Source organism: Lathyrus oleraceus, chromosome 5, assembly GCF_024323335.1.
Source record: "Lathyrus oleraceus cultivar Zhongwan6 chromosome 5, CAAS_Psat_ZW6_1.0, whole genome shotgun sequence".
Taxonomy (NCBI): domain Eukaryota; kingdom Viridiplantae; phylum Streptophyta; class Magnoliopsida; order Fabales; family Fabaceae; genus Lathyrus; species Lathyrus oleraceus.
The window spans coordinates 611944918-611960917 of record NC_066583.1 but is presented as its reverse complement, the minus strand read 5'-3'; the positions used below and the strand labels follow the sequence as shown (position 1 = coordinate 611960917).

The 16000-nt window shown below is 32.4% G+C and overlaps 1 protein-coding gene across 1 annotated transcript; it reads right to left on the bottom strand.

Moving 5' to 3' along the window:
• Positions 1–337: 337 nt before the first annotated feature.
• Positions 338–5383, bottom strand: LOC127087029 (beta-galactosidase 8). The gene is made up of 18 exons (XM_051027865.1): positions 4792–5383; positions 4621–4716; positions 4298–4410; positions 4151–4217; positions 3835–4071; positions 3646–3734; positions 3439–3544; positions 3226–3313; positions 3026–3144; positions 2695–2856; positions 2415–2617; positions 2231–2325; positions 2030–2139; positions 1771–1887; positions 1562–1663; positions 1275–1486; positions 865–1201; positions 338–782 (listed from the first exon to the last, which is right to left on the bottom strand). The coding sequence occupies exons 1-18, from the start codon at positions 4942–4944 to the stop codon at positions 675–677; spliced, it is 2514 nt and encodes an 837-aa protein (XP_050883822.1). The 5' UTR covers positions 4945–5383; the 3' UTR covers positions 338–674.
• Positions 5384–16000: the final 10617 nt, after the last annotated feature.

The following is a 16000-nucleotide window of genomic DNA, read 5'->3' as shown; positions in this document are numbered from 1 at the left end:
CAACATATTTTGGGACGAACATCTGATGAGGGTTGGTTCCATACCACCTATTGCGCGTGTTTTACAAATATATCACTTCAATATATTATCATATAAAATGATTTATTTGTTAATGCATAATTTTTTTTAATAATAAGACCCATCCATAGTGTTTCATATAACAACCATTTTCTGAAACCTACCATGTCCTACAAGTTTTATTTTATTTTATTTTTGAACTTCCAAAACTTGCTCTTATACTTTTATATTAATAGTGGAAGGTTCAGTTTGTCTAAAAGCTCACAAATTATTTGATCTAAGTTGGACATATTAAAGATTGAAAATTTCAAATACATCATTTTCAAACTAATCAAACTTTAGTCCATATACTCCATAAATCCAATTTTTCAACTTTTCACTGTTCAGTTTCCTCACATTGAATGCAACTTGTACTATAAGTATGATGAGACCATCACCATCCTTTTCACTACAACAACAACACTAACAAAACACCATTTTATCACGTATCTTGCATCACCATATGGACCACACTTTTGTTTCTTTTATTACAAGTGGTACTAAACTATTCTAATTGACAAAAAATTTTGAAATGTTCCTAGAATACAATTCTAATTTGAGCAGAAGTTGAAGACAATGTGAAGAATGCTTGCTCTTAGAGCAAAATGTATGTATGTCTATGCACAAGTAGCTTCAACAGCTAAACTCTTTGTCAATCCTCTACAAGGGTCTCCAAATGTATCGGTCGATACTCCAACACTACAACTTCTTGATCCAATGCAAGCCTGTTAAAACATCATTTGAGAGTATGTTAGAACAATAACCTTGGTTCAAAATAGCAAGGGAAGAGGAATCTAGGATAAACACCTTCTGTACAATTGACAGTGCCTTATTGCTGCTGCAGCGTCCGTGGTAGAAGCTTCCGCATGTACCTAGTGGTGTTCCATAGCTTGCAAATTTGATGGAAGAGATTACGTGATTATGATCAGGACACTCGAGCAATAACGCAGGCCCTATTTTTCTTTCTGATTCTTTATCTGAGTTCCATAAGTCTATTTGAGGTGGGTGAGATTGAGATACATGTGCACACAAACTTTGTAGCTGTTTTGTAGCAAAAGATATCTGTGTTGGATCACCGCCTTTTTCCTCGAACAATACTAGAATATTGCCGTTTGGTTTCAACCACGACCGCGGTACATGGTATCTGTGAAATGGAATTAGTGTTTCAGTGACATCATGAATTAATATTATTCTCACAGATTCTATCCAACACTTACAATGTTTGTGATGGTTTTCCGCAATTCGTGCGACATTTGGATGAAGTATAAGGTCCTCTATAGTTGCACGAGTCTGTGCAACCAGCATTTGAAGAGACGTACGTAGGCCAGTATCGTCCAATGCTTTGTCCGTTCACCCAAGCCTCGCCTTTTCCCATCCCCGTGAAGTCAATTGCAACCGGATTACTTCCGGATGGAGCATCAAAGTTTGTCTAAAGCATAGGATAAGTATAACTTAAATTTCACTTACTTATATCTCAGGAAATGATAAATGAAAATGAAGTTACCTTGTACCAAGTCAATGGTTGATCCTTAGGGACGGCAGACTGTGAATTCCACAGTTCGGAACTTCCACTAGACAGACCTAACTCTTCACCTTTTAGGCCAATCTGTATCAAAAAACGCGAAGATTTTGATTCAAAAAGAGTAACAAGAACAATCTTGCAAATTAGCAAAGGAACAGTAGAATAGTCCTAAATCAAAAGTTAAGACTGACCTGATACGTCCACTTCTGAGACGAGAGATCAAGAGTGTTGTTGCCATTCTTCAATCCTTTCAATATCACGGGACCGGTGATCCCCGCTCCCCGAGTATCAAAAAAAGCTCCATAATTCTGATGTGTATATGGTTTCATGTTAGTTTTTATAGTAACGAGAGTCGGGAGAAATAGTTGGACAGGCAAGTTATTCTATGTGCGGTGGAAACTAACGAGCAAACGGAGAATTTAATACTATAGTAAACCAGAAAAGATGAACCTTAAGTCCCACTGTTAAACTCAGCAGATCAATTTTGTTCTTTCCAGAAACTAGTGTGATTGGGATGTCCGCATTAAGCTTAGCTTTACTACTGTTTCCTGCTCGACTCCCTGAGGATTCGCCAATAATAACATAAACGGTTACTATTTCAATAATTCAAGAATAGCATAATTGAAACAATAAAATCCAAAGAACATTTACCAGCAAGCTTTCCGTTTACGAAAGCGTGAAGGGCATGGCCAAGTGATTCAATATTAAGGACAGTTTGAGAACCAGGATCGTCCTCAAGACCAATGCTTTAAAAAAATATAAAAGAAAAGTGTTACCAAGAAGCACAGAATCATAGGTCAGACGGAATATCTTTCAAACTTAAAGGCTTAACTACCTTAACGAGTACCACAAGTAGTCACTTTTATCAGCCGTCGTATTTATTTGCTCGAGTAATCCAGTTTTTGACAATGAATCATCCTTCGAAATACCAACAGGCTCACTTGTCCAACTCCATTTTGAACTAGAAGTTTCTAAAGATCCAATGTCTTCTTTCGAAGATTCGGTTACGAAGCTTGAAATTGCAGATGCAGAATTAATCTGCCATAAAAATGTTGTTTTTATTATGAATATCATCATTATGCAAGCAACTTAACACAAATGAAGGGAAGACAAACCTTTGCAGTATTAAGCACTACATTCTTGCAATCAGGTAAGATGCTCACAGACCACGCAGGCAAGTGATATGAACTGCCACTAAAATTTACAGTTTTATCCGATTTCGTGTCTACGTTTGCGAGGAAGGCAGCACATACAGACCCTGTCTTATAAACTGCCACCTGCAGTTTAAATAGTAAAATACTGTTAAGACATGATCTAGTTAGTGCACCAAATAGTCATTGCGGAAAAAGTTAACTCAATGCAGGGAATTTTCCGGTGAAAGAAACTTACAAGATATGGATTAAGATTTTTAAACAGACTAAAATTTTCAATACATACCAACTATACCTCTAGGTTTGGACCAAGAGACGAAATCTTGGGATCAGTAGCTATCAACGCGTCTTCACAAAGCTTTATGGCCTTATGCACATCTTTAAGGTGACCCCACTTTGGCTGCCTAATAATGCCTGCATGATAGATTTGTGATACATTTGTAATGGCCATAGCATGGACAATATATGCAGTATGATGGTTGAAGGAGTGCATACCATACTCGTCGATCGGTGCATCATAGTCATAACTTGTAGCAATGAAAGGTCCGCCGGATGTTCGGCCAAAGTTGGTCCCTCCATGATACTGTTTTCGAGCAAGCAATAAAAATGATACAGTATCAGCTAATTTCTTGGTTATGGCCAATTTATTTTTTCACCAAGTGCATCATATAAATATGAACTTAAACAGCATTTGAGGTTTTGCATTACCATATAATAATTTTGAAATGTTCCACCTCGTTGGAAAAAGCGTGCCACAGCAAATGCAAGATCTTCCACGGGTCTGTAAGGAACAGCGCCACCAAATGAAAGAAACCTACCGTTCCAAAGAATTCAAAAGACGCTAACCATCAGATCACATTCGGAGGAATATATTTCATGAAATTATATCTATAAAAAGGACGCTAAATCGCTAACCATCCACTCCAATTTTCAGTCCACATTTTCGGCTTTGTATTAGAGTTTGGTGTGAATTGATCACAGTAAAATCCATTGCATGTATTAATCTGTGAGCAGTTAAAGTAAAATGAATGTAGAAGACAAACAATCTAGTACACGAAAAACCGAAAAACACTTCATGTTGAAAAGTTAAAAGAGAAAACTTACGATTGGATCAGGAGCATCTCCTTGCTGACACATGACCCAAGGAACGCCTGTATCAAGAGATGTCGCCATATTTGCTGCCCACTTGATGTATGATTTACCAGCAGAACCATACGCTGAATCAATATTTCCATACTCATTTTCAATCTGAGATAAAATTATAGGTCCTCCCTGTGATGCAAATAGCTTTTCTTGCTTCATGATATCCACAATCTTAGCGGTGAATCGCTGCATTTCTGTCTGGAGACAAAGTTTTCCAGCTAATGAACTCATATTTAATAAACAATAGCACGAGGCAGCAGGGCAAATTTTCGGTTACCTTGAATGGCTCGTTGTCGGTTCGGAACTTAATCCCTGGAATGAAGTGAAGCCAAAGAGGGAAACCACTGTGAAGAAGTTAAACCTCTCAATTAGACAAGAACACCTCAGCAAAAAAATATAATACACAGAAAGGACTTAAGTTTACCCATAGTTCCATTCAGCACAAGCGTATGGACCGATCCGGAGATGCACATATAAACCAGCTTCAGCCACTGTCTTCACAAATTTCACCAAATCCCTCCTACCATCAAAATCATACTGCAAAAAAATCCATTTCATTTCAATGAATGCTAATAGTCTTTCTGAGCTTAATCTATGTTTTTCATTCAAAGCTAAACTAGTCTTGTTGGGATAAACAACTTAATTAAGTGCTTACAGCATATAAGTCATTTCTATTTCAATGCAATACAATGCAATGGTTCAAAGTGAAAGCAAGATGAATATGAGAGAAAAATAAGTAAACAGAACCTGGCCTTGAAGAGGTTCATGTAAGTTCCAGAAAACATAGGTTTCAATGACATCAAGTCCTCCCTCTTTGGATTTCTGAATAAGGTCTGGCCACATCTATAACAAGAACAAATTCAACACAGTTTAAGATGATAATAAAAAAAAACACAAACAGAATGAGAGAGAGAAAACCTGTGGAGTACTGCGGGGGTAATGAATAGAACCAGAGATCAAGACCCTGCGCTTGCCATCTATGACCAATGCTCTATGATCATAGTCCACATTGGTGCAAAACATAGCTGGAAAGAACAAAAGCAGAAGCAGCACAATTTTGGTGGCTCTCATGGTAACTTTTTGGCAGAATGAATGAAGAGAAAAAAGGAAACCCAGAAGGAAAGGAAGGAACTTTTGATTTTATAGAACAAAATGGCAATACAATATAAACTTGCTTTAGTTTATATGTTACACATGTGTCTGTGTTTTGTGTGTCACGTGCTTGGTAGAAGAGTAAGAAGAAGAAGAAGAAGAAGAAGAAGAGTGAAGAGAAGAGCTATGGAGCTGTAAGTAACATGTTTAGGTATAATGTGCACACGCTATGAAGAGAAGAACACGCCAAGTGTCAGGTGGTTGTTGACAAAGAAAAAGGTTGTCGGTGATGACATTGTTGTCTTCGTTCTCTCTGTAGCTTGGTTGTGCCTTTTTTACTTCACTAGGTTTTTGTTCTTTGAATGTTTTTTATTACATTTTAATTTGCATCAAACTTATCATTGTTTAACTCATTCATACCAATTGAATTTTTTTTATGGTCACATATATTATATTTTTTTTAACATTTTATTTTTTCAATGTCTGGCATAGAAATGATTCGGATCTGAATTTGTAGATAGTTATTGATTAAGAGGCAAAAATAGAAGTAATGAAGGGGTAGTTGAGTGTGGAAATGAGCAGCTCAGCTAACTAACCACTATGACTACTACCAAGAATTAACATCAACTTAACCAATTTCTTAAGAATACTGTCTTAGCTAACAAAATATTTATGACTTTTTCCTATATTTTTTTTTACCAAAAACAAAGAATAAACCAATTGATTTTTTATTATAATATGACAATTATAAAGAAATGTTGGCGATCAGTGATTGACTTATAAACTAACAACTTATATTTATCTGTCTCAAACTAGATGAACTAACTCTCTCCTAAATAAAATTTAAAATTAATACAAATATTAAATATTTCAATGATAGAGTTATTTTTCCTAAAAATATCAAAATAATTTAAATTTTTTTTGATTATTCTTCCTAAAGATTTTGTCAGAATATATTGATTTTTCAAACTTTTTTTATGAAATTGATTACAATTTATGTATTTTATATATTCTTAAAATTTGAAAGAATTCAATAGGTTTTTTAATCAAAAACAAAGAATAAATAAATTCTTTTTTATTATAATATGAAACTTAAAAAGAAATATTAATGTCAGTAATTGAGCTATATATATCAACAATTTATATCCATTTAATTTAAATTAATTAAGCCAACTCTTTCTTATATAAATTTTAACATTAATACAAATATTAAATAATTTATTATTAGAAATTCATTATTGCGAGAACTAAAAAAACACAACGAAAATAATAATTACTCTTTCTGTCTTACAATGAGCGATTTAGTTTATCATTTTACACCGATTAAAAAAAAGATTAATGAAAGAGAAAATGACAATTTTACTAAATTACTCTTATCATGTATTGAGAATAATAAAAATAATATTAATTAAAGAATAAAATTTATAAAAAAAATATATTAAAAATTAAAATGAGTCATTCATTTTGTGACACTCTTTTATTTCAAATAAATTATTCCTTAGGAATTAAGAGAATATAAAGAACCCAACACAATACCCAAAAAAAAATAATTAAAAAACCACAAAAAAATATTAGTCTACCATTACAAAATTAATACACATTAAAGGGATATCAAGTCAATCAATTAAGTTAGCAGGACTAGACCTAATTCATTCAACCTCAAATCAATTTCAAGAATGAATCTTAATTGAATAAGATAATACTTTTTAATTAACAAATTCCCTCTTTCTAACTATTGTCAAACTCCAAACTGCCAAGCGCTAAAACAATATTTAAAATCTTTTTTTATTCTATCTCCAAAGTAAATTTCAAAGTTGAAAAAATATTCAATACATAATAAGAAGAAATCAAAGCTCCATCAATTTTATCTAATCAATTTTATTTAATTCAACACCTGCTTCCATAACTAAACATCAAAAAATAAAAAGGTGATCCGCACTTTCTTCATGTATAATGAGAATCATTGACAACTCCACAACTTTTTAGCCCAAATCAAACTGACAATCTATTAAGGACAATCTCCAAACAAAAAAATGGACATTAGAAGCTTCGTTCTCCGATTAACTCTTAACTCAATAGCAAGAGTGGTAGAAATGAAAGACAAGGAGAAGAAATGGTAATGTAGTCTTGAATAAGTTGAGATCGCAACATCTAATAAATGCGAGAGATTTTCATATAGTCAGACTTAGCAAAGAATCAAAATTAACATTGAGATTAAACGACTAAGCTCCTTCGAACCAATCTCCCAGGGAGTTCCCTTTTGATCTTAAAGGAGCTACCGAAACATCAAATAAATGAGAATGAACCTGATGCAAAGGAACTAACTTGAACCACTCATTTTTTCAGAAATTGATTCTTGACCTTAATAGGAAAAAAAGATAGATCTCCTTCGGAAAAACCAACATCAAAACTTCCAACTTAAAGTAAAAGTTAATCAAAATCACTTCATTTTGTATTAATTCAAATAAATAATAAAAAATTTAAATCAAGCATAAAAAGTAAAACTATTATTCATATCTATCAAAAATATCATTTTAAAACTTCATCTTATATTAACTCAAACAAATAATAAAACTTTCAAGTGAGACATAAAAAACAGAAGTATTATTTACATATCTATCAAAATATCATGCTCTTATCTTTTGTATTCTTTGAGATAATAAATGAAAATTGTCTAATTGTTCTCCTTATAGGACTTTGTTATAGGATGGTGACAGTTGGTTGAAGTAAGAAACAGCTTGATTCAAGGTTGATTACTTGCTTCAATTCTACCCGTAGACTAGTATCTAATTTGCACCTAAGTATGACAAATAAGTGCTTCCTTTTTCTTTCAATTTTTCTTTTTCACTGCTTTAATACTTTGCTTAGTTTCTTTCTTTTTATTTCTTGTCTTTTTCAATAAAAGTTAAGCTGACTTTATTATTCATATTTATTGGTTCTTACACCGATTTCAATAATCATCACTTAAGTGGCTTCATCTATATATTTAGAGAGTTTTATCATAATTCTATTCGATTGGAAAGATCAATTATATGAAGAAAAAAATAATTATTTTATTTTATTATAAAATATTTAGAAGAGATGGTAATATTTTTTTTATTATCTTAATTAGAGGTATTGATTCCAAATTCATCTTAATATATTTAAATTTTGTTAAGAGAGAGTTTTGTCATATCTTACCGTTCTATTTGACTCGAAAGATCATTTATAAGTATAGAACAAAAACAGCATTATTTCCATATAAATATTCTTAAAGATTTGATCTTGTGAAAAAAATATGATTTGATCTTGTAGAGAAAAAATGATCTTTATTTTTTTAAGAAAATAGGAGAGATATCAACTGTGGGCTTTCGGCCAGTCTATGACACAAACATGCTAAATTAAAATTTAAATCTCAATTGAGAGACATGTCTATATTTAATATATGTGACACTTACTAAATTAAAATTAAGAAAAAATATCAGATGCAGTATAATTAATAAATTAAGAATTAACTATGATAAGAAAAGATATATGTTTTGGGCTTGAATTGTATAGGGAATGAACAAATCGGCACATGCTTGGAAGCCCAATTATGTATCATAAAAAGGGGAAATTGTTTAATACACCCCTTAATGTATTCACACATCAACGAAATTTCTAAAATACTCTTAAAATTCGAATTTGGAATCCTGCTGCACCAAAAAATATGTCAAATACCAGTAAATTTTTTACGAATTTTGAAATCCAAGGACACCCCAACACACCACAACAATCCAGTCTTAGAACCACAATCAAATCAAAGTAAAAGAAATGTCTGAATTTCAAACTCCGTATTAAACTTACAGATTTTAAAATTTGGACACTTTCATCTAAGTACTTGTGTCCTGTCTTTTCCTCTTCCTTCTCTTACATTTGAAACAAACCAAAACCAACCAAGTGTTGCAGAAGTTGAACATATCTCACATTGTTCCAATATTTCTCTCAAGGAGCAAGTAAAAATATCTCTACATCAACCTAGGATCTCATTAACTTCTACTTATCTCCATTCAAGCTAAGCACAAACATTTCTCACATTTGGTAAATTTCTCATGTCCTTTTTTTTATTTGAGATGTATGCAACTCATTAATAGGTTAAAGTTATGCTACATTAGGATATTCAATAGAAAGGCATTGTTTGCTTATTCTTAATAAGATTTGGTGTGAATTTGAGTCATTTGAGGTTAGGGTACGTTCATGAGTGAATTCTTCTATGGTTCGTCTCCCAAATTTCAAAATTAGGGTCCTTGGTATGGTTTACAAAATCCGGATTTTTTAATTGTTCATTCATTTTTTTAAACTTTATTTGTTGATACATTAATTTTTTAATTCTATAGAAAAAATGGATGACGAACAACAGTGATACGTGCATGGTCAAATGACCCAACATGCTTTAGTGGGCAGGGAGAAAGCTAGACTCTCAAGATCCTCACCTGGAGAATCGTCACGTACTACTCAGGGATCGTCTTTTTGGGTTATGTATCTTTGGCTGATGATGAATCCAGGATCGTCCCCGACAATTTGGAGACCTTGTTCCAATTTTATAAATTGGCCCCAATAAAAAGGAAGGTAGGGAAATAATATCACATCTTGACATTTTTTTAGTAACTTAGCCTTGAAGTCAAGAACCTTGAAGTAACTTAGCCTTGAAGTCAAGAGTCGTCTTTGCTCACTAAGCATACTTGTTCTTTAAGCTTAACAAGGATGATTACTCAACCTTGAAGTTACTTAGCCATGAAGTCTTCTTGACCACATATGCTTGCTAAGCACGCCTATGATCTTGGATTAGTAAGCTTTGCTTGTAGGAAAGTGGATTAGCACGCATATGTGTTATATGGTGGATTTTAGTCTTATTAGCCCATTTTTGGTTATTGTGCAGTTAAAATGTCCAAAAAAAAGTTTTATCACTTTTCATTGATAATTTGAGAGTTTTTCTATTGATTACTTGTAAAATAAGTTAACCAAAATTACACCAAGGGTCCTTTAAGTTATTTTATTGTAAACGGTTAGTCCTTTAAGTTTTTTTTTCCAACAAGTCAGTCATTTAAGCACTACTACGAAAAACACTTATCATAACGGTTGGAAAAAGGATACAACCACGTCCGACCAACCATTGTTAGGTAGGGTGTGATTGTATATATGACACTTTCCATCACAGATGTAGGACCGTTGTGATAAATTAGGTAGAGCGATATATATCACAACGGGCAAAGTATACAACCATTATGATATAATGCAAATGGTCATGAGTTCAAAACCTAGATAATATATGGTTATATATAACAATCATTGATATAAATAATCGTGATTAAATACTTTTTAAATTTTATTTTTTATATATTACACACTTGTATTTTTTTACTTGTATATCACACACACACACACACACACACACACACACACACACACACACATATATATATATATATATATATATATATATATATATATATATATATATATATATATATATATATATATATATATATATATATATATATATATATAAGGTGTGAAAAACACAAGAAATTGGGGTTTGAATTGGGTTCTAAAAACAATTTTTTTTACCAACTCAAAAACACCACACAGTACTAAGAACAAAGAGATAAAGACACAAGTATTTTTAGCCTAGTTAGCTTGAAATCAAAGTTACTCCAGTCCATCCGCCAATGTGATTTTGCCTTATACCCAAATACTTAATCCACTATAACCAAACAGATTACAGAACAAACACAAAGAACAACTTTCTTTGTCTTCTCAAGACCCGACTATAACCTAGTCTCCTTAAATAAAATCACAAAGAACAACTTTCTTTGTCTTCTCAAGGATCCAACTAAAAACTAGTCTCCTTAAGAAAATACAAACAAACAGTTTGAATAAGCTTTTTGTGTTACAAGATGCTTCTACACAAACAGATTTTACATAAATGAAATGCAAAGTACTTAAAGAAAAACAGTGTACAAAGTTGATAACTTTTCACATAGAAACAAACTTTTCAAATATTGTAGTGAACTTGCTTATTTTCTTCAAGTCTCAAAGTCCCACTTATATAGCATAAGAAAGAGACCATTGGGGGGCAAAATTGGGATACCAAAAGAGTGGTTATTCACTATTGGATTGGTGACAGGAGTGATACATCATACAATCCTTCACCCATAATTCCAGTGATAAATGTGATGTATAGTAGTGTCCTTCACCCACGAATTCAGGAATGGAAGGGATATTTGATTTGTACCATGTACTATTTGATCATGTATCCATTTGGTCTTATATTAAAATTCATTGGCTTCTGAGAAACAGTTGATGAAGCATGAAAAGAAGAAACACAAAGCTGATATCATAATCTTCAGACTCTTCAGTTAGAACCTTGACCACGTCAGTGTCTGGCTTGAGATCTTAAGAAACTTTAGCTAAGTAATGAAACTTCATAAGCTTGCCATTCTTCAGAAACTTGACAATCAGAGTCACATCTAGAAGCAGAAGTGGAAAGAACATTACAACAACATAACGTCTTTCTAGAGCTTCTTAAGAATGAATCAGTACAGAAGTAGAAAGAACATTGCAGCAGCAACCTGGTATCTTTAAGAACTTCTTATGATTAGCGCAAAAGTGGAATTCGAAACAAAATGTTCAAAAATTGATGACGTTGCATGTCATAAACTCAGAATCAAAGTTGACTGTTAAAGCTACACAATAACAAACTGTCAGGGTACCTAAATTATTCTAACACAAATACAACATTGTTATCATCAAAACTCAAGGTATAGATGCAAAACCAAATCTTGTTCTAACAATCGCCCATTTTTTGATGATGACAAAACCATGTATTTTGATGAACAGTTTTGTATAGGGTAATCATAGAAAGATACAGCTTATAGAAGCACAAAGCTCCCCCTGAGATGTACAATCCTAAAAAGATAAAATTAGAATGAAAGAACACTTTCCTGATTAACATTTTTGAAGAACCAGAATGATCTTCTATCAGAACATGTTTTGTCTTTAGAAGTTGCTTGAACTTATCCAAAACACTGGTTGTTAAAGTCAACAGTCTGATGAACTTCACTTCAGAAGTTTGGTTGAACTCTTTTGAAGAAGCTTCAGAGACGGGTTCTCTTTGAAAGAGCTTCAGAGTCTGATTACAAGTTCTTCTTAAAGAGATTCCGAACCTGGTTTTCTTTGAAAGAGCTTTAGAGTCTGGTTCTTTCTTGTTGAAAGTCTTTCTCAAATTATGAAGTTAAGACTTCATACTCAGATAGTAAACCATTTCTTTAGAAACTGGTAACTTAAGTTCTGATCTAAAAAACTTCAAGAGTTTCTTTTGTTCTTGACTTTTCCTGAAAAACAACTAACAAGATATTCTATGAAGTAATTGTTAGTAGAAACATTAAAAATGTTTGGGTTCTGATTCACGAACATAAGTAAATCAAAATCAATTATGTTTCCCCCCAATTACGTTTCTCCCCCTTTGTCATCGATAAAAAAGACATAGACAAAATAAAGTAAGGAAACAACGAAATTTTATTCAAATAAAAAATGTCAGAAGGCATCACAGTACAAAAACAAAACCACTTAGACAAAATAAAAATACAAAAATGCATAAAATTTTGAAAACTAAGGGTTTGGGTTCTGTAGCGGAGGAAGTCTAGAAAGAATCATCTCAAACAAAATATCTTGCCTATCTAGACACTTTCTGACCAAAGTAATTTCTTCTTTCTTATCGGCGAGAGTTTTCATGATCACTTCAGGAATTGCCCCAGAAGAAGTTCCAGCAGCAGTCTGATTCTCAGAAACAACAATTTGTTATTCTGGCTCTTAAACTTCAGAAGCAACTTGTTTTCCTTTGTCCTGCTTATCAGGAGTGTCTTCCATGAGAACATCTTGGTGTTCAGAATATTCCTCAGTCTCCTTAACTTCTTCCACTATTTATGGAGCTGGAAGACATAATGGAGCATGTTGTAACTGTATGGCTCCCATTATAGGTGCAATCCATGAATGTAAATTTTGTTTAGAAACTTTGTGTCTAAAGCTCTTTAGCTTCGAAATCTTAGAATTAACCCATCTCCGATAGGCTCCCCAGAACGAATCACTTTCTGCTGGATTAGATGATAGAAAGCTAGTCCACATAGCAGAGTGAGACACTTTTTAGAATCTGATTCAAATTTCCTCAGGATCTTACCAATGTTAGGTTCTTTAGGCTTGGGTTGGTTGGGATATCTGATAGAAAAATCAGCTCTGTTTTGGTTGAGGACAGGGCCATAGATTTTGGGAATATCAAGAGAAGGGAGTCCTGAATTTTGTTCAACATCAGTGTCAGACACAATGTGTTCTAGTTCAAAGTTGAACAAGCCTCTAGGAGTGCCCTCAGACTCTTGGTTACCAGAATCTCTTGCATGAGATGTTCTAGGTGGCTTATTTAGATTAGTTTGTTGGGGAGCAGAAATATCAAGTGATGGTCGTGGGATGGGTGATGAAAGTAACTGTGAAGGAGGTGGTGTTTGTTGTTGTAACTGAGTTTTAGAAACTTTAGGAGTTTCTGTAATAGGTTCTATAAAGATTATATTTGTGGGAGGAGGTTATGGAATTGGAATAGAAATGATGTTCTGAGATGGAGATGGATATGGTTGTGTTGGTAAGATACTTTTAGAAACACGAGAATCAGAAACAAAAAGATTTATGGCCGTAGAAAGCGTACCAAGATTGGGTGCATTAGAGGCCTTAGAAGACTATTGGACAACACTAGAAGTATCCTTAAGAATCATTGCTTTCTGGTGCTCACTGAAGGGCACCTCATCTTCATCCAGAATTGCAGGAACCTTTTTCTTCTTCTTCTGCGGTCTAGAAGATTCTTCTCCACGAGATTATTTCTTCCTCTTCCCATGCTTATCTGGATAAGTTTCTGGCAGGTTGGATGGGTCAACCATTGGATCTATTCCGTCTTTATTACAACTCTCAAGGTAATATTCCAAAACTTCAGGAGGATCAATCTTGGTGAAGATTGGGAAATTGTCAACCAAAATCCTCATTCCACAGATATCTTCCTTGGAAGGAAGGTAATCTAGCTTGACGACCTTGGAGATAATACCCATGCTTTTGAGATTCTTCCCCCCAAAAGAAATTTCCAGCATCCTTTACTGGCTCATAAGTTAGTCCACTTACCAGAAGATCATCGACCAGACCATTCTCCACCATAATTTCTGAAACCAATCTCCCATTGGAGACGAACTTCCCCTTCTTGGACGTACTTCAAGTTCTAGTTTCTTTTATTGAATCCCTGAGAAACTTGAACAAGATTGCTGGAAGCCCCAACTTGAACCCTTTTTCCAGAAAAAATGGCATATACTTCTGATTGGAGTTGATGTAGTAAGAAGAGTTTGTACTGGGTCTATGGTGAATGCATCCCAGGATTATCTTGAACCATACTCTCAACTTATTAATTAGGTCTTTTGCACTGGGACCTTTGCTCTCAAGACTTTCCCCACTTTTAAATTTTTCCTACTTTTTTATGTTTTAACTTCAATTACAATTGAATTTGTATTTTTAAAATTTTATTTAATTTTAAATATATTTTTAAATAAAATTTGCTTTTTTTATTTCAATTTTCGAATATAATATATTTTTAATCTAAAAATATCAAAATTTTCATTTTTTATTTTCATTTTTTAATCTAGAAAAATCAAAAAATTGCATTTTTTATTTTAATCAAGATAAAATTAAAAATATATCTTTTCTTGTTATTATTATTACCACATAGTTTTTATTATTTACCAAAATGATCAATTATTATTTCTTTATAAATTAAAACAATTCATCAAAAATAATCTTACTTAGGATATCATTATTAAAAATTACATGGAAACTCACATTAAATTATGAAGAAAAAAAATTTAGAGTCACCTTTGATATGATTGTGATTTTTTTAGAAGTAAAATTTAAAATTTAAATATGTTCGGCTAAAGTATAATTAAAATGGTTTTATGCTTAATTTTAAAATAATTTTCTATTAAAATATTATAAAATAATATTTGTTTTATAAGTTTTTTATTTTAATAACTAAGATGTCATCACAAAAAATTACATACAACTATTAAGACTTTCCCCACTTTTAAATGTTTCCTACTTTTTTATGTTTTAACTTCAATTACAATCGAATTTGTATTTTTAAAATTTTATTTAATTTTAAATATATTTAAAAATAAAATTTGCTTTTTTTATTTCAATTTTCGAATATAATATATTTTTAATCTAAAAATATCAAATTTTTCATTTTTTAATTTAATATATTTTTAATTTAGAAAAATCAAAATTTTTCATTTTTTATTTTAATCAAGATAAAATTAAAAATATATCTTTTCTTGTTATTATTATTACCACATAGTTTTTATTATTTACCAAAATGATCAATTATTATTTCTTTATAAATTAAAACAATTCATCAAAAATAATCTTACTTAGGATATCATTATTAAAAATTACATGGAAACTGTTGGTGCAAAGGTAGAATGAATGATGAACGAAATATTCTATTAAGAGAATGACGACTACAAAACATGATAAAAGTTACAATGATTGCCACCCTATTTATAAGCTAAAACTAGGGTTACTAGAATAGGAAAAAATACTAAAATACCCTCTAACAAACTTAGGGGCTAAGAAAATAGTACAACTAATAAATATGAATTACTTCTAATACCATCCCTTAATTCATATTCCATCAAAACTTGTAACACCAATTCCATCCCTTAATCTGAGAAATTGATCAGTCTTGATAGCTTTCGTCATAACATCTGTCAACTGTTTCTGAGTGCTGCAGTGTACAACTTCTAACACTCCCCTCTGAACTTGATGTCTCAGAAAATGATACTTGGTCTCAATGTGCTTGCTTCTCCCATGCAACACTGGGTTTCTGGCAAGATTGATTGCAGACTTGTTGTCAATCATCAGCTTCAGAGGTTTGTTTACTTTAATCTTCAGATCCTGCAATAGATTCAGAATCCACACAACTTGGCATGCAGTAACA

Excerpts from the sequence above, each read along its gene's own strand:
- LOC127087029 (XM_051027865.1), bottom strand. The coding sequence starts at position 4,944 with ATGAGAGCCACCAAAATTGTGCTGCTTCTGCTTTTGTTCTTTCCAGCT. Across the intron at positions 3,314-3,438 it reads CATTTCAAAATTATTATATG|TATCATGGAGGGACCAACTT; the intron begins GTAATGCAAAAC and ends GCTCGAAAACAG. Across the intron at positions 2,326-2,414 it reads TACTTGTGGTACTCGTTAAG|CATTGGTCTTGAGGACGATC; the intron begins GTAGTTAAGCCT and ends ATTTTTTTAAAG.